The sequence below is a fragment of the Argentina silus genome (genome assembly GCF_951799395.1).
Source record: "Argentina silus genome assembly, chromosome: 13".
In the NCBI taxonomy this organism is placed as follows: Eukaryota; Metazoa; Chordata; class Actinopteri; order Argentiniformes; family Argentinidae; genus Argentina; species Argentina silus.
This window is the reverse complement of record NC_139667.1, coordinates 15,759,700-15,777,593: the sequence shown is the minus strand read 5'-3', so window position 1 is coordinate 15,777,593 and position 17,894 is coordinate 15,759,700. Positions and strand designations below refer to the sequence as shown.

The following is a 17,894-nucleotide window of genomic DNA, read 5'->3' as shown; positions in this document are numbered from 1 at the left end:
TGGAGAGAGGTGATTCTGTCGTAGTGCAGCGTAGTCATCTCCTTCTGTGTCAGGGCGTTGCCTGTCTGGTCGTTGATCTCAAAGCCTGTGTAAAACTTCAGCATGTCCAGTAACTAGAGGGAGGAAGATGAACACACACACACACACACACACACACACACACACACACACACACACACACACACACACACACACACACACACACACACACACACACACACACTATTGAGATGGGTGGTATGGGGTCTGATCTGGCAAAGGAGGTGGCCCTCTCCTTTGTGAGTGTGTGTGTGTGTGTGTGTGTGTGTGTGTGTGAGAGATCTGACCTGGCAGAAGAGGTGTCCCTCCTTCTCTCTCTGCATCAGGCTGGACAGGTGACAGCTGACCACCAGGTGAGAGTCGTCCAGCACCGTGTTGAACCAGCGGCGGGTGGGCAGCAGGGCCTGGAGGCGGACGGACACGGACACACACACACAACAACATTTTAGAAAACATTCCTCCCGTCCTTCCACCATGTCTGGAGGAAGGCTGACCGCTGATCTGTGTATGCAGGGACAGGTGGAGGACGTGAAGGCTCTGCTTCAATCCTCTCACTTTCACCCATCAGACCGTAGAAGATCAGCGATCACCCTCCACGGAGGCAAGTACGGAGACGGGACTCGTTCCGGTACGGATCGACTGGCTCTCGGGGGCTCACACCATCCATTGACCTAGCCACCGCACTTCTTAGCACAGGTATCCATTGACCTAGCAACCGGTCTTCCCAGCAGGAAGGCTGAGATTAGACACACACACAGCCTTATTGATCTGAGGGCTATTTTAGTAGAGATGGTTTTGTGTTTGGACTTTTCCCACATCGTGGAAGAGGAGTAGAGAAAGAGGAGTAGATGAAAACATCGCGGGATCGGTGACATTTTTTGTTATGGATATGCAGTTCTTACGGAGCACCTAACTTGAGAGGAAAGGGAGTTTGTGTAGAGAGAGAGAGAGAGAGAGAGAGAGAGAGAGAGAGAGAGAGAGAGAGAGAGAGAGAAGCTTAGGCTATGAGTCAACGACAGCAAACGAGTGGCACCCATTGAAGCAACGATTCATTATCAAATGAAATATGATATGAAATATGAACCCACTGATATGAAATATGAACCCACTAAAAAAAAAAAAAAAAAAAAAATCCACCAGAAAAGAACACCGATGTGACACAAACATGGCTGAAGAAAACTCCTTTGAATTCCCGTCTACAACGAGGGCAGCCGGACCAAATGATACCGCCACCGCCGCCTCCTCTCCTCTCCTCTCTCCTGACAAACCTTTTATCTCTGACCGCCATCTTTGATCACGACAGCGTCCCCTGACAGCTCGCCCTAACAGACACTAAACGGGGGGTGGGGTGGGTTGGGGGGTAGGGGGCGGGGGCGGGGTAGGGTTGGATCTTTTCCATTCCTAAATTGTCCCAGGGCATCGTCACGGGGGAAGTATCGGGTTTCAGGCCGAGGCTTGTGGAAAACGATAGCAGTGCCGCCTCTCTTCGCCGCTGCCAGGAAAAGAGAGGATAGCCTGTGATCTGACCGTGGGGGGGGGGGGGGGGGGTCAATTCATCCCCGCTTCCTCCGAGGTAACCGGAGCGCCGTGCGGGCCCGGGGTAGGGGGTAGGGCAGGGAACCGTCTTGACGACGTGACGGCGTTCTTCCTGGGGTCATAAAACCGGAGCTGGCCGCCCCCCCCGGGACAAGAAAACATCCTCTTTTAACACCTTCCAACCTACTATTAAACTCCATAGGCTGGGAATAGGAAATCGTTTCCCTCTATCCGTGATCAAAGGCCATTCATTCAGGACTCTCGGGGACCAAACACACACGGTGCAGAGGGACCAAACACACACACGGCGCAGAGGGACCAAACACACACACGGCGCAGAGGGGCTCTGCTAGAGAAATACACTAAAAGGTCAGGATGGACATAAATGGATGGTTGCGATTGTCAGCATCTTCTACGTCAGCATCTACTAAGCTCTTGTACACACACACACACACACACACACACACACACACTGTACATTTCCTTGAATGGATGCGATGGGAGAGAAGGTCAGAAAGCCCGTGTCACGGGGGTGTGTTCATAGGAAGGGGAACAAAGAGTGTTTTGAGGTAAATCACACGGTTGTTTCTTACCTCCAGGTCAATCATGAGCTCAACGAACCTCTCGCAGTAGTGCACCTTCTCCATGGGGACGGGGCCTGGACAAACACACAGTACAGGGTGGGAGTTACTTCAGCTCAGGTAATACCATACATAACATTACACACACACACACACACAGACAGACAGACAGACAGACAGACACACAGACATACAGAGACAGATAGACAGACACACACAGACAGACAGACAGACACACACACACAGACAGACAGACATACAGACACACAGAGACAGACAGACAGACAGACAGACAGACACACACACAGAGGGGGATTAGGGGAATGGAGTGTTTTTCAGCAGAGACATGAGAACAGCAAACGACTGTGGACAACACCATAAGCCCATGCTGTGTGTGTGAGCGCGGCCAGGAAGCCACGTCTCTCCCAGGCACCGCAGCATGCTGGGAGTTCAGTCCTCATTAGGGGGGTGTGTGTGTGTGTGTGTGTAATTGGGGCCTGACAGGGTAGATTAGAGTCTAGGGCCCAGCGGGACCCCCCTTCACCACGCTGCTACATGTCTCACGTACCGTCCACGCACACGCACACGCACACACACAAACACACACACACACACACAGACACAGACACACACACACAGACACACACACAAAGATCCCTCCCATGTGGAGAGCTATTCTGAGCGAGCAGGTGGGGGGCCGCCGTGTCTGCTTAGATTAGGGCAGGGCAACTGTCGCCATGGGCAGGGGGGTGGTGGTGGTGGGGGTGGGGGTGGGTGGGGGGGGGGGGGCAGCTGGACGAGTTGCTCTTTCATAGGTGGGTCAGGTCAGGGAGGAAAAGGAGGGATGAACTTGAGCCGCTGACGGATGGGGGCGAAGAGGTGCGTCTCCCACAGGTAACGAGCTCTGAGCCGACATGGAGGACAGGGTGGCACCGGGGGGGGGGGGGGGGGGGGCTGGGGCTGGGGCTGGGGGGGGGACCGTCTAAATGCCAGGGAGGACGCTCAACGCAGACAGAAAGAGGCCATCAGATCAGCCTGCGCGTGTCGTCTACGGGTTGGCCCGCTCTGCCACGGAGGCCTGGAGACCATTCACGGCTCTCATACACGGCGGCTAGGCGCTTGAACTTGAGTAAAAAAGTAGGGCTCTCAGTATTACAGTGGTAATGACAGTCATTCTTTTTTTTTTTAGGCCTGAAGACACACACATCCACACACAGACACATCCAGGTTTCCCTATGAGGCCCCTGCTTGCGTGCGGAATGAAAGGCAGCGTCGTCAACGAATCAGGACGTTTACCTGTGGGGGAGATGGACGTCAGGACTCCCAGGAACTTGTTAATGAGCTCCGAGAGGAAGGTCCTCTCTTTCTTGGCTCTGAGAGAGAGAAAAAAAAGACAGGAGACGGCGATCAGAGATTGACGTCACTCTGACGTCCGAGTCTCCGTAGGGCAGAGGAGCCTCGGAGGGAAAGGGAAGGGGACGGTCTCGACTTACCGCTCGGAGTCTTCGGCCTCCATCTTGTCGTAATTCTTCTTGATCAGGTTCCAGAACTTCTGGAGCTTGGGAACTTTCTTCAGCTCGTGCTGCAGTCTTGACTGCAAACATGGGACAGACGGATCGATCAGTCGACCTTCACGTCAGGACGGGCAATGAAGTGAAAGCAAACCTACGGGAATCTTTTTTTTTTTCCGGCGTTTTCCCATTTCTGAGAGAAAAATTCCATCATTCGAATAACATTGTGTGATGTCATAGTATAGGACCGCCCTATGGAGAGACAGGAGTAGGGTAGAGAGAAGAAAGCTCTTACTGGTATGAGACACATCCACATGGGCAGAGAGATGAGCTGCTGCACCTGCTCTCTAATCAAGTCCACCTCCTGAGAGAGAGAAGAGGGGGGAGAGAGAGAGAGAGAGAGGGAGGGAGAGAGAGAGAGAGAGAGAGAGAGGGAGGGAGAGGGAGGGGGGAAGAGTTATGAAAAAGAGAGATGAGATTTAGCAAATATATCGTATATGACAGACCATTGCCTCGCCACCCGAACATTAACACTAACATCTAAAAATGTACGCAAATGGCTCTGTTGCACTGCAAACATCCAGAGAAACAGGGCCATAAAAACAGAGTGAGACTTCCGCAGTGGCTCCCCATGGCGCTGAGCGGGACTTCAGAATACTGATGCGTTAGGATCAAGCGTATGATCACACAATGTTTTGAAGCGCTATACTGCCATCCAGTGGACATTCCACCAAACAACACGCTTCAAAAAACCTCTCACTCGAGCACCACGCCAATAAGTGCACTGACTGCCTGAAGGTTGGAGGTACCTATGATGTGGCTCTTTTCAGCCCCCTTATCAAAGCTACTGACCTTCAGTTAACGTGTTATGCGTCACTCTGAATGAGTTAAATCTGTTAAAAGGCTATACGTGTTAACGTGTGAATTCAATGTCAAGTTTCCATTTTGGTGGGAGGGAGGGAGGCAGGCAGGCAGGCAGACAGACAGACCAGACAGACAGACCACAGAGACAGTCAGTGCTTGGTGACGACGGTCCTGAACCCACCAGGCTGTTGAAGCAGTGGTCCAGGAAGACCAGGAGGACAGTCTGCTCCTTCAGAGACAGACCAGCCTCGTCCCCCGTCAGCACGGCCTGCATCACGCACTGAAAGAAGAAGGGGAAGTGGCTGGACGCCTTCTTAAACACCTGGTGAAAAAAAAAAAAAAAAGAAAACCAAGGGGTTACACTAGGAATTCCACTGCTACCAGAGGAAACCCATCGACACTGGCTCGAGCTGGTAGCTCTGGGTGGTGATGGTGAATCTGTCCGGTACACCGCAGTGCTAATGATGAAGAATGTCTGGCTCCTTCATCTTGAAGGTGTAAGAGCCTCTCTTTGGAAAATGTATAGCACAATTCTACTCGTACACATTCTCAGACTAATGGGTCTGTAGTGCATTCTGAAGTGCCAGTCGAAAAATGATTTTAAAAAAACAACAAGTGTTTACATTATGTTCTGCAAACCAGCCTGAGCTCTAGCATAGGCCTAGTAGTAACACAGAGTCCTCTGTGGCTCAGTTGGTAGAGCATGGCGCTAACAACGCTTAGGTTGGGGGTTCAATTCCCGCTGGGACCATATATACTGAAAAATCACTGGATGAACTTTGGATAAAAGCGTCAGCTTAATGGCATATATAACATCCCAGCTCTTACCTCCCAGGCAGGAACGTTCTCCCGGAACTTCTCGTTGACGATGCAGCAGATGGACATGAGGTAGGCGTTACTGGACACCTCCGGAGCATAGTTCACCCACAGATAGTTCTCCAGGTACTGGCTGTGAGGCACAAGCAACTGTATGTTAGAACCTGGAAAATACTGATGATGTTTTTGGGTTTTTTAACCATTATTTATACATGTGTCTCATTGAGATAAATTCTCTTTTTCAAGAGAGACCTGTTTGGACAGCAGCAGGGGGAAGAAAGTTTCAGACAAAACAACTTACATACACAGACACAACATTGAACAAACTATGGACACACATACAGTACAACAGATACATACAGAAACAAACATCATAACTAAAAACAGCTGTCCTAATGACAGTTACACTCATTTGTGATTTTTGCATCGACCAAGTGTTTCAACTCCACCAAAGTGACCAGATCCTTAAGTTGTAAACAGTTCTGGAGAGAATTCCAGGACCACGGAGCTGAGTAGCTAAAACTATTTCTACCATGACCTCTTCTTATTTTTGGGACCGTTAAAAGCAAGTGCGAGTGAGACCATAACTGATATTTATTTTCTGACCTAATCAAATAGGAGCAAAGATAAAGTGGCATTTTACCCAGTATGACCTTATAAATCAGAGTCTACCAATGTTTGAGCCTACGCAGAGTCAATGATGACCAGCCCACAGCACTGTGGAGAGCATAACCCCAACCAATCAAGAGCATGACCAGGAAATCCACAACATTTCAACCTTTGCACCAACAAGGTATGGTCCACTGTGTCAAATGCCTTCGACAAATCAATAAAAACAGACACACAATGTAACTTCTTGTCAAGGGCATGATGATGATGATGATGATATGTTAGAAACTACAAATTGTTGATGATGATGTACTGTGTCTTAAGATGATGGGTCAAACACCCACCTGAACTCCAGCAACATGATTTTCCTTATCGCGAACCTGGAAATGAAATCACAGAAAATTAGACATTGGTTAAATGGACACTTCACCGATTTATGACCTCAAAATCATTGTCCAGATCCCCTGAGGAACGTGTGGGCATGTGAAAACAGCTTCCACGCACCTTCAGTTGATCAAAAGCTAGGTATCGCTAGTTTGAGGACTTTACCCTGAGAGTGAGCTTTTTGAGGGTGAACACATGGTTTTTGAAAACTACAAGGAGCTTTCGGGAGGAGTGAGGCTATTGTTTTTGATTTAGCTACTGGTTTGTTTACATCCATAAGCACCGTTCTAGCACATGCATCTTAGCTTGGCTGGGAGGCAAAAAGCACTCTGGATGTTGTAGGAGTTAATCATTCAGACATATTATTTCCAGGTCCAATAAAAGGCTATTTTCTTGCTTATTTGGTCACTTTTTAAAACATTTCCTGGCCATTTAGACAACAAAGACCACTAATAATTGCTGTTGAGTCATGGTGACAATCTGTGAAATGTTCCTTTAAGTTCATGCAACTCAAGATGACACAGGACAAACAGTTCAAGACCTCAATTCACTTACTTGGATTTGAGAATCTCTTTCTCATAAACATCTTCCAGGACCTGAATCGGTGACAATCACAATAAGTTTGAGTTAGAGCAAGCTGACAATCTACAAGCAACAACACTTTCATTCATTACACCCATTCGTAATGTAATGAGAAAACAGTAAAACAGAAAACAATATTACAGAAACTCACCTTCGGGTCAAAGGGTAGTTTATTCTTGGCATGGGGGGCCCAATATCTGTTAGCCAACTTTTAAAAGAGAGATAGGTGCCATTAGGACCACACCAGTCACATTATAACAGTGCCCTTGCTCTATTATAAACGCACACTGATATAGCCATAGATCCAATCACAACCTCAGACTTCACGTTTCCTAGCAGTGACGGCTAGGGACACTGACTAATTAACATTGCTTGCTGTGTAAAATAGTGGCACTTACCTGTGTGACATACTCTGCATTAATTTGGGATACAGAGGGCGCAGACACTTTCTTCGCAGGGGTTGCCTTCTCCATATCTGTCTTCACCAGCTAACGTTAGCAAGCCTTTCTGGAAAGGATATACGGGGAGGCAATAAGAACATAGGAGCTTAGCTATTTAAAGCAACGGGGTCACCAGTATGTAAACAATGGGGAAAACGCATTTTAACATGCAAATAGCAATAGATTTCTCTGACCTCTCTGTTGTGCTCAATGGACTACATTCCATACGAGCAGCGCATTAGCTTTTTAGAACATGATTTCAAGCTATAGCTACACTTGATTAGAAAATATCCTACTGTATGTCAACAAACACATAAACAATACAGTATCAAGTCGTTATAGCTTTGGTTATGATGAGGTACACCGCATACACTGTTCTACTCTTATGTTTTTAAGAGTGAAATTAGCTGTTCTCACAACTCACTACTCCACCAATACACTCACTCCCAGTATACAAATCAATGGCGCTTTGATAACAGCTACTCACACGTAAGTATGTATATTTGATCTATGTTTCATTTGTCTAGTCGACATCGACGAGCGTAGTGGCTTACTTAAGAGAAAAAGTATCAACTAGCTTGCTTCCTAAAAACTAGCAAGAATAACTAGCAAACTGGCCACTTCAAAATCACAATCAAATAGCTGTCAAGTGTGCTAATAATCTGTAGCTAGCATCAACAAACTAGTTATTTCATAACCTAACTTTTAGTGATATTTCAATGCTTTCGACAAAATGACACGATTGAAGACACAAACCTTCGTGTTTTAAAACATCAGTGTTATTCCCGCTACGCATGTACACAAGGAAAACGCGTTATGTGCGACACACTTCCTGCGCGCACACAAGAATGTCCTGTGGCAACAAGGTACAGCACTACGGGTTCCTATCAGTGATATAAATGTATATCGGTTCCTAAGTTGTAAGCATAGGCAGAATCAAAGGCAAAATGAAGGAGTAAAATCCTAAAAGCCTATTCAACCCTACAGTATAGGATGAGAGGTGGTTGATTATTATCATAGGGTAAATATGAACGTATTGATTTTCATATTAATATAGACTACATTGCTACATGGTTTACATTTACAATGTCTACCTGTATGAGGGAGAATATCCATAGTAATGGATCAAGTCAGAGTGTGACCTATAGATATATGAATATGGATCAGAAATATTATTGAACAAATGCCTCTTGAAATAAAGCAACAGACAGCAGAGACATGTTAATACATTTATTATTTCAGAGCAAGCAAGTCACACAGACTGGGAGATGACATCACAACATTGCAACATTTTTTAAAGGGGCAATCTGTAATTGGTACATACATTATTATTTTATTTTTTTACATGAATTACATATAGACATTGATTCTTGAAGAACATAACTTCTAAATGCCTCATGAGCTTAGTTCAACCGTCTTACCCAATCAGAACCCGACATATAGGTTGGTTTTACTCCATTGTTTGTAAATGATGCAATTGTAAACAAACACTGTATAGCTTAAAAATATTGTTAAAACTATATATTAAATATATAACCATATTTTGATCTCAGGGATGGTAAGTTCTTGCATCCATAGCTCTGTCTATGAAATTGAGAGTGGTTACATTTCTCCAGCCCCATCCCCCAGCTGTTTACCAAAGAAGTGGCAGGGAACCGCTTTGTTTTTTGAATTACAGATAGCACCTTTAAAGTAACTCTGCCCAAAGAAATAATACACATCTTCATTGGAAACCATAGAACACTTAACAGTGATATCAAAGCAAACATTGGAATCAAAACATCACAACAAGAAAATCTCACAAGGCATGCACACAACACTAATCTAATAAAGAAAAACATAGTAATCTAAAAGATGAAGTATGTAAGGCATACATTGTAAAATAAGCATACTGGATTATAAACTGGGATAAGATAAATGAAATAACATTAGATATACAAATGAATAACAAACAAAACATTCTGTTCACAAGGAGGGCTTTCATTTCTAAGACGGTTGACGATGCCCTTTCACTAATTATGAGCGCTTTGATGATGCGTCTTTAGATGGAAGGACTGTGTAAAAGTCTTTCCACAACACTCACACGGTCTTTGTAGGAAACAATAGGCTTGTTTGAGTTCCAGGTCCAACCAGACTCTAATCGAGGCAGGGACACTGCATCTGTGCAGTCTCAAGTTGGAAGTAGTTTATTTCTGACTGCATGGCTTGAAAACATGGCTGCTATTGTTTAAAATCCTCAATAGAATGTCCTATGAATTCTTTTTGAATAACCACCACATAATACACAACCATCAACTCAACATATACTGTATGCTCAATCGACAGATCTCTCTAATATCATATTTATGCATATCCTACCAGTCTACACATCTTTGTATTTTTTTTTTAGCAAGTTGGGACACACATTTATCCCCATCATGCAACGGGTATTGAAAGGCAGCGATCAGTATCTGGTAACTGCTCAAAACCGATGCTCTCAAACACTCTCAATGTCTTTTGAGTTTGGATGGAGACATGCAATTCTTGAAGCAAATAGCACACTGATATTGACCATAGTGAGTAACCCCGATTTGACTTCCCAAGACACACTTGTGTAGCTGGAGATCTCTCTCCGTTTCAAAACACCTGATGCATTTGTCACAATGGAAGGACATGCTGAGAGGTTCACTCCAGCCGTAACTACACATTTCTGCCGGTAATGGCACCTCGGGCATAGAAGCCCCGCATCTTTCGTTCTGAATAGGCACCTTATGACTATATGCGTCATCTATGACTCTGTTGGTTTGAAATGTCATCTGTGTATAATGCAGGTTGTCCCCCACTCCCTGTTGCAATGAACTGGGACCCGCCCTCTCTTGGTTGTGGACCGCCCTGTGAACTTCAAGGTGTGCGGCGAGCTCCGAGAAAGTCAAAAACTGACTATGACACTCAATGCACTTATTGAAATTGCACTGGGTACTAGCCTCTCTACGCTTCTCGTTCGCGAGATGAGCGGAGGCAAGGGCTTCTGGGATAGTGTAGTCTGAAGGGTACTTCCCGGGCGTGTCTCTTTTTCTGATTCCCTGGACTTCACAACTTGCTCTATTCTCATGGGTGCGTTCATGGTTTTTCAAGTGGCAAAGCTGTCCGAAGGATTTGCTACACGACCCGCATTTGAATGGCCTCACCCCAGTGTGAATGACGACATGTCTGGAGAGCTTGGATGGAGTGTCAAAGCCCTTCTGGCAAATAGCGCACACGTGAGCTTTCCTTTTACCGTGAGTCACTTTGCTCGTAATCATGGAGTTGTTGAGCATGTTCATTTTCTCTGGTATGGCTCTTTCATTCATGTCACTGCCGTCATTAACAGCCGTTTTCCCTTGATTATCAAAGGTGTCCTCAAAATGTTCTTGAATTGGCCTCCATTCATTTGCACCACTTGTTTGAGGAACTTGACTGCGGACTTTAGGGTACTGAAGTTGTTGTCTCCTCCTCCTTTTCACTCTCATGTTAATGTTCTTTCCTGAGTGAAAGGACTGTCTGACGGGTCTCCGCTTGGCGTGGGTTCTCTCATGGACTTTAAGGTGGACAGCCTGTCTGAATGTTTTGCGACACGTCAGGCATCGGAAGGGTCTCAGGTCAGTGTGCACCATGTTGTGTCTTCGCAGTTTCGATGCAGACGGGAAGTGTTTGAAACATAACACGCACTCGTGTTTGGGATTGTTTGCATTCCCCACAGAGTTAAGAGCGTCTAACAGGACCCCGTGATCCTTTCCTGTTGAGAGGTTTTCAGGGTATGCATTTGCTGCTGTTTCTAATGGCATTTGGTAAGAACATGAACCACCATCATGACTAGCCTTATCATCTCCATCAATCTTGGAACAGGAGCGAGCATGAAGTTCCAATTGAGCCGGCTCCTGAAACGTATGTCTACACATATTGCATTTGTAGGACTTCTTTACAGAAGTTAAGAGCCGTCTCTGAGGTTTGGGGCTTGAGGGTGATGAGCTCTGAAACCCCTGCTTTTTACTATAGCTTTCACTCCACCCACATGCACTGGCTTGGTCCCACGGTTTCTCTGGTGGAGAGTTGTGCTTTTTGGGAAGCTTTTCCTGAAACGGGACATTGGCTGGATCCTCTGTGTCATACGTAGCCTCGCCTGATGGCGGTGTGGTAGAATGTGACAATCTCTGCTTGCAATTTCTGGTGCGAGAGTGGATTCTCAAGTGACTGAGCTGACTGAATCTTTTCCCACATGCGTGGCACCCAAAGGGCCTCTGTCCAGTATGGGTCAACATATGCCTCTGTAGTTTGGACGGAGATGGAAAAGATTTCAGGCAGGCGTTACACTGATGGGATTTGTGCCTGATCCTCTGATTCTCCTGCAGGCTCTCGGTGTGACTGTGACCTGATTCACTCTCCAGGTCAGATATGTTAGGTGACTCACCTCCCTGAAGTGGAGGGGCTTGATCATCGTGGGAATTTGGCTTCCAGTTCTCTGGTTTCACGATAACATTAAGGCCAAGAGCATTCACATCCATAGGTTGTGGAGAAGCTATTCGTTGCTCAGGATTGTGGTGAGTATTCATAGATTCTGACACAGCATTGCCTGGCTCATCCTCCATCTTACTTCTATTTTGAAAGTCTTGATATTTGTGACTGATCTGGTGCCTTTTTAGATGCACGGCCAGACGGAATGCCCTGCTGCAGACAGGACACTGGAAGGGTCTGGACTCTTTATGGTTCATATAATGCTGCCTGTGTTTAACTAAACTGTTGAACGTCTTTGAGCAAATGCTACACTGGTAGTGATTAGCACTGTTTCCATGCTGCTCCATCTTGACAGCAGCCGTAGACCTCTCTTCTAACTTGTCTCGGTCCTGTAGGGCGCTGCCACTTAATTCCCTCTGTAGCTCCATCCCCGCAGGAGTAATCTCAGGAAAATCCATGCTGGAAAATGGTAAATCTGAAGACGTTGACTCACTGTGACCACTCTGGCTCATACTGTCAGTCTTGGCACCTGTTTCTTTTGCTCTCGGTAGATCATACACAAACGGATTTGTGATATTGTGTGACGTCCTATGAGCATGGGTTTTCAGGTGGGAGATCTGCCTGAATGTCTTCCCACAGTCCCCGCAGATGAACGGCCTCTGACCAGTATGAGTAAGAAAATGACGCTTTAATTTGGATGGTGAACAGAACGTTTTCAAACAGGTTGGACATTGGTGGTTTACCTTCATTTGACCTCTGAGGATATCAGAAAAACCAGTGCGTACATGTATCTGAAAGTGCCTTTTCAAACTGGCTTTTTGTTTGAAGGTCGTCCCGCACGCACTGCACTCAAAGGGTCTTAGCTGACTATGAACTAATAAGTGCCTCTGAAGCTGGTGAAATGAGCTGAGAGACTTCTGACAGAATGTGCATGTTTGAGTCGTGTCCGTCTTACAAACAGAGTTCTCCACGGCAGCAGAACTAGCCATGTTATCTAACAGTGTGGGGTTTGTAGGGAGCTGTCTATCTGGTGGTATGTTCCTTTGTTGGCCGACAAAGGCCTCATCTCCAGCGGAAGGTGGTCGGATAAGTTGACGCTGCTCTTTGATCACAGGGGCTATATTGTAAGTCTTTGGTGGTGTCCCCTGCTTTGTCTTGTCTGTGTGGGGAGACACAGCTAGAGATAAAGGGATATTAGCCTTGAAATCATGTCCCGATTTCCTCTGCGACGGTCCATCATGGCTGGTAGATGCTGATTCTATTGCATTTGTAAAACTGACATGTTGGAAACTGTCTGCAAGAGGATCCCAATTTTTTCCTACGTGAGTCTCTATATGTCTCTTTAGGTGGACATATTGTCGGAAGGCTTTGCCACACACCAAACAGTCGAATGGCTTCTGGTCTGTGTGGATGAGATGGTGTCTCTGGAGTTTAGAGGCGGTGGGGAAGGTTTTTGGGCAAACAGAACACTGATGCATTATCTTATTGCTTGCTTCCACTTTATTGCTTTCTTCCGTTGTATTGTTTTCTTCCGTCGTATCGTTTTCGTCCACTGTATCGTTTTCTTCCATTGTATCGCTTTCGTCCATTGTGTTGTTTTCTTCCATTTTATTGCTGTCTTCCATTGTGTTTGTGTTCCTCTTCAGATGGGATAAAAATCTGTCTCCTCCGAAAGCCACACTGTTGAATTGAGCCGGTAGAAAAGGGTTGTGATCATCTGACTTGATGATTCTTGTTTATTATCTATAATACATAAAAAGCAAAATCAGAATTTGACATAACAGTCTTTATGAACTTGAGACCTCAATTATAATAAAATAGATTAGCAATAAATACATTGGAATTCAAAGTGTACTGTAGCACACTTATCTGACTGTAGCTGATAACATTGGTTATAACGTAGCCCTGATATGCCCCAGAAAATTGCATATACTCTAATCATGCAACGATCTAACAAGGAAGCCGCCAAGAAATTACAAAATCCTCTCTCTCGAGTTAATATTCTGCCATAAATTACCAATCTAGGGACCGTGAGATACGTTAGTCCTAAATTGAACACTTTTATCACCACATCTGATATATATTTGGGGGGTGCGGTCGATAAAATGTGCTTTTCAATTTTGGATAATAACATAATCATGATACGCAGTTGACGACGCGAGCAGTAAAACATTTCTATAGATTGGTGAGTCATGGCAGAACATTAGTTTGAGAGACCACTTCGTAATGTCTTCGCGGCTCCATTGTTTGATAGAATCTATCGCTGCACGGCCTACAGACTAGAATTTTCTAGGGCATATCAGTGCTAGGCTAGTTAGTTACCTTGCTAACAAATTCATTCACTAGCATTATTTAGCCAGTCGTGGTAAGCTAAGGTCATCCTTGTCAGCCAAGACTAGCTGCTGATCCACACATGTAATTCATTTAGTAAAAAACATGTTGTCTGTCAGCATTATAATGTCACATCCCCCGTTCTGTAAAATTTAACACAATACAATATCAAAAGCGCTAGCTAGCAAGCTAGCTACCTCCAAGATAACGGCAATAATAACGGGTTAATCTTTCATGTTTATTCAGTAAAATACTCACCGCACACAGCCCACTATTATTGTAAGAAGGGATGACAAATGAAAATTAAATTGGCGCACAATCTGTTGCAAGAAATCGAAAGTAAACTGTATTTTGGCCTGTTGGCCAGTACCTAACAATAACCATGTGTCCGCCTCTTAACAACGCACGGAAAGAAACAATGGCATTTATTCAACGTTCCCACACTGTATTATACAGAAAATATATTCACCTCTATAGACTCTGAGCTCTATTGTCAATGGAATACAAATTACATTGATTATAATTATGTTAAATATCTGACAACATTTAATGAATTTGAAATCAATCTATATATATATGTGTAATAAATCTACAGATAATTGACAAACGAATCCCCAAGCAGTTCATGATTATTTAATTTCAGTATGTATAAAGTGCACGTGCCTTATAACATAAAGTCTAAACGAAAAACATAACCCTTTTATATGTTGCACCCAGGTGGTTCAGTCATGTTTAGATCAGAAAACAATATATCAGATAACATTTGTTTGCATGAGATTCACACGTTTGAAAACAGACGAAAACACACTTTGAGGGTGTTATTCCTAATAGGATTGGAGCTAGATAAGCACACCTGCAGGGACACCAACTCTAATTATAAAACATCTCTAGACTTAATCTTACTACAGCTTACGACTTGATCCAAGGACCAAATCTGCCCTTAACCCACTGAGGCCACATGGGACACTGAACATCACTGAGACAATCAGTACAAGGCAAAGAATTCTAGGAATCTGTGTGATGCATAGCCCACAGTAACATGTAGAACAAGTTAGAACAAGTCAGACAGGTTTGTGAGAATAAAGTACCGTTTTTAATCAACAGTCCATCTTTAGAAACAAGCCATTAGCTCTGCTTCTTCCTCTACCTTAACTATCCCCACATCCTGTAACATAATTACAAATTAACCTGTTAACCCTCTTTTCTGCTCTCGAGCTGTCTGCACTCTGTACCTAGTGACCTTTAAATGTGATGGCTTTAATACTTAAAGACACTAGATATGAATAGACAAGCAAATCAAGTCAAGTCAAATGTAAAATGTAGGTTTACAGTTTAATCCAACACTCTAATAAGCTTTACTATTTGGGGTGTGCAATACCATATTTTAGCCACACGAGGGCTGCAGACACCACTCAATAACCTGGTTTGAAAACCAAGTTTAGGGTATTACATTGGTAACCCCAACATGTCAGTGGTAGATTTGTCATCGCTGGCTAGCTAGTGTTCCCAATTCAGTAAGAACAAATACAACAAAATGAAATGATAATTGAAAACAATCCCAAAAAGATTCAAAACATGACATTCGTGTAAGTCGCGGTGGCATGGAAGCAGTCACACTGGCCACACTGTCTGGATCCCAGAGACATTCTGACATGGGTTCCCCCCACTGTAGACCACTGCCAGGGGGAGGGGGGGGGGAGCGGTACAGCAGCCTGCGTAGCCTGAAGGAGGTAGCACACAGTCAAAGTCCATGTGCCCCGCCACAATGACAAGAGCCCCAGGGTGGTACACTGCACACAAAGGACAATGTTAGCAGTGACAACAAGTTTGTGTGTGTGGGTGGTTGCAGGTCTCTTCGGTGGAGAATGCACATTCTGGAGAGAGAGGGGGAGGAAAAAAAAATAAAAAAATAAAAAAAATAAACCCCAGAAAAACTAAATGTCATCCTGTCTTTATTCATTTTAAGATGAGACATAACGGTAAAAACACAAGAGCAATTACACCGAGGATAAAAGTGCATGCCTGCACGCTGGTTCTGGTTAGGGTGCGACAACACGGGCTGCTTGTCTCTGCTCGTCTGTCTGTGAAGGACATAACAACCTGTCTAATGGGCTGATCGACAAGTGGTCGGCTGTGGTCGGCGCTGAAATTGAACTGGCTGCAGAATTGTTACTGTAGATCACTAAAACGCTGACTGGGTTTATCCCATGTTCTACAATCCGATTCAAGGGGATGTCAAACGGACGTATGGGCGTCTCATCGATGTGGTTGCACAGCCATATCGAGAACAGATTATCGTTTTAGATTTTCTTTAGCTCTTCAGACATCTGCTGCAGAGAATATTGCATATCTGTGTCCTTACATTTCCTTCAGGTAAAAACCACGCGGGCGAAACTTACAACGTATATTTATTGGTGCACTGGTTTGCTCAGCCTCATAGATAATTGCTTGTTTATTTGCTTCTTTTTTTTTCTTCTTTTTTTTCCAGACCCTCAATAAAATCTTCAGGCTCTGCCGCTTGCCTCTATTGTTACATTTTTGATAACAACACAGAGAACAACAAACAGATGGGGAGAGATCAATAGCCCACTCAGCTCTCGCTGTCTCCACAACAATGGGGGGGAATATAGCCTCAGTGAAGATGCATTCCAATTGAGCTCGTCAATATGGCTCATGATCTTTGAGAAAAGACATGTTCCAGAAGCAATGGTTAATGGTGTTGTTTACTTCACACCACGACCACATCACACACACACACCGCACACACACACACCACATCACACCCACCACACCCACACACACACACCACACCCACACCCACACACACACACACACACCCACTTACTGTCTCTTTCTCTCTCACTGTCTCTGTGTGGAGGACCTGCCCTGCAGCTGTGTGTGAAGCGCCTCTCTCCCATTAAGCAGACTGCCTTAGAATCGATGGGGAACATAAAGAGGGTTAATCTTTTCAGGTGCTTGGTTCTGATTGCCTATTACACAATAATAACACGTCTCTGGTCTATGGAGAGCGAGGGACAAACAAACAAAGTCACCCTCATCCATCCTCATCCACCCCCCCCCCCCCCCCCCCACACACACACACCTCCCCAACCCCCCCATCCTCATCCACCCACAGGAACGACCAGTAACCTAGTCAATCTACAGGTTTTCAACGACACAGATGGTTTGAGTGGTGGCAGTGGCAGGACTTGTATTAGGGGGTTTAGCCTGCTAAGCGTGACTATGAGGAGCAGCAGGAGATCCAGGGAAGGGAGAGACAGAAAGACAGTACTGATATGCTCCTGGTGATAGACTTGAGAGAGAGGGAGGGAGAGAGAGAGAGAGAGAGAGAGAGAGAGAGAGAGAGAGAGGTAGGGACGGAGGGATAGATGGTGGGAGGGAGGGAGGGAGGGAGGGAGGGAGGGAGAGTTGGAAAGAGAGGGAAGGAGGGAGAGAGAGAGAGAAAGAGAGAGAGAGAGATATGTTCTTCTCTCCCCTGCTGTAGGCTGTGGTGTTGTGGTATTTAGGCTAGGCTGTAGATCCCATAAAGGCCTCTCTCTATGGCACTGTGACAGCTGCTGCAGGGCAGTGGGGTAGAGGATACAGTGGATTACTGGGGCGCACACAAACACGCACACACACACCACACACACCACACACCACACACACACACAGATGATGTGTCGTCTACAACATGAATCATCAGTCTCTACACAGTCCCTCTTCTTCTC

The 17,894-nt window shown here is 45.3% G+C and overlaps 2 protein-coding genes across 2 annotated transcripts in view; both read right to left on the bottom strand.

Annotated features, from left to right (window-relative positions):
- aqr (aquarius intron-binding spliceosomal factor) overlaps window positions 1-8,187 on the bottom strand; it is a 50,281-nt gene extending 42,094 nt beyond the window's left edge. The window contains exons 1-13 of the mRNA XM_083684109.1: window positions 8,119-8,187; window positions 7,321-7,429; window positions 7,074-7,130; window positions 6,896-6,936; window positions 6,301-6,336; window positions 5,360-5,480; window positions 4,713-4,853; window positions 3,963-4,031; window positions 3,650-3,750; window positions 3,453-3,529; window positions 2,169-2,233; window positions 327-443; window positions 1-113 (exon numbers count right to left, since the gene is read on the bottom strand). The exon at window positions 1-113 is cut by the window's left edge and continues 1 nt beyond it. Coding sequence (XP_083540235.1) covers window positions 1-113; window positions 327-443; window positions 2,169-2,233; window positions 3,453-3,529; window positions 3,650-3,750; window positions 3,963-4,031; window positions 4,713-4,853; window positions 5,360-5,480; window positions 6,301-6,336; window positions 6,896-6,936; window positions 7,074-7,130; window positions 7,321-7,395 — 1,013 coding nt within the window. The 5' untranslated portion in view covers window positions 7,396-7,429; window positions 8,119-8,187. The remainder of the gene's footprint in view (window positions 114-326; window positions 444-2,168; window positions 2,234-3,452; window positions 3,530-3,649; window positions 3,751-3,962; window positions 4,032-4,712; window positions 4,854-5,359; window positions 5,481-6,300; window positions 6,337-6,895; window positions 6,937-7,073; window positions 7,131-7,320; window positions 7,430-8,118) is intronic.
- Window positions 8,188-8,598: 411 nt separating this feature from the next.
- On the bottom strand, window positions 8,599-17,192 carry LOC310813705 (uncharacterized protein). The gene is made up of 2 exons (XM_083682797.1): window positions 14,422-17,192; window positions 8,599-13,575 (listed from the first exon to the last, which is right to left on the bottom strand). The coding sequence occupies exon 2, from the start codon at window positions 13,455-13,457 to the stop codon at window positions 9,849-9,851; it is 3,609 nt and encodes a 1,202-aa protein (XP_083538923.1). The 5' UTR covers window positions 13,458-13,575; window positions 14,422-17,192; the 3' UTR covers window positions 8,599-9,848.
- Window positions 17,193-17,894: the final 702 nt, after the last annotated feature.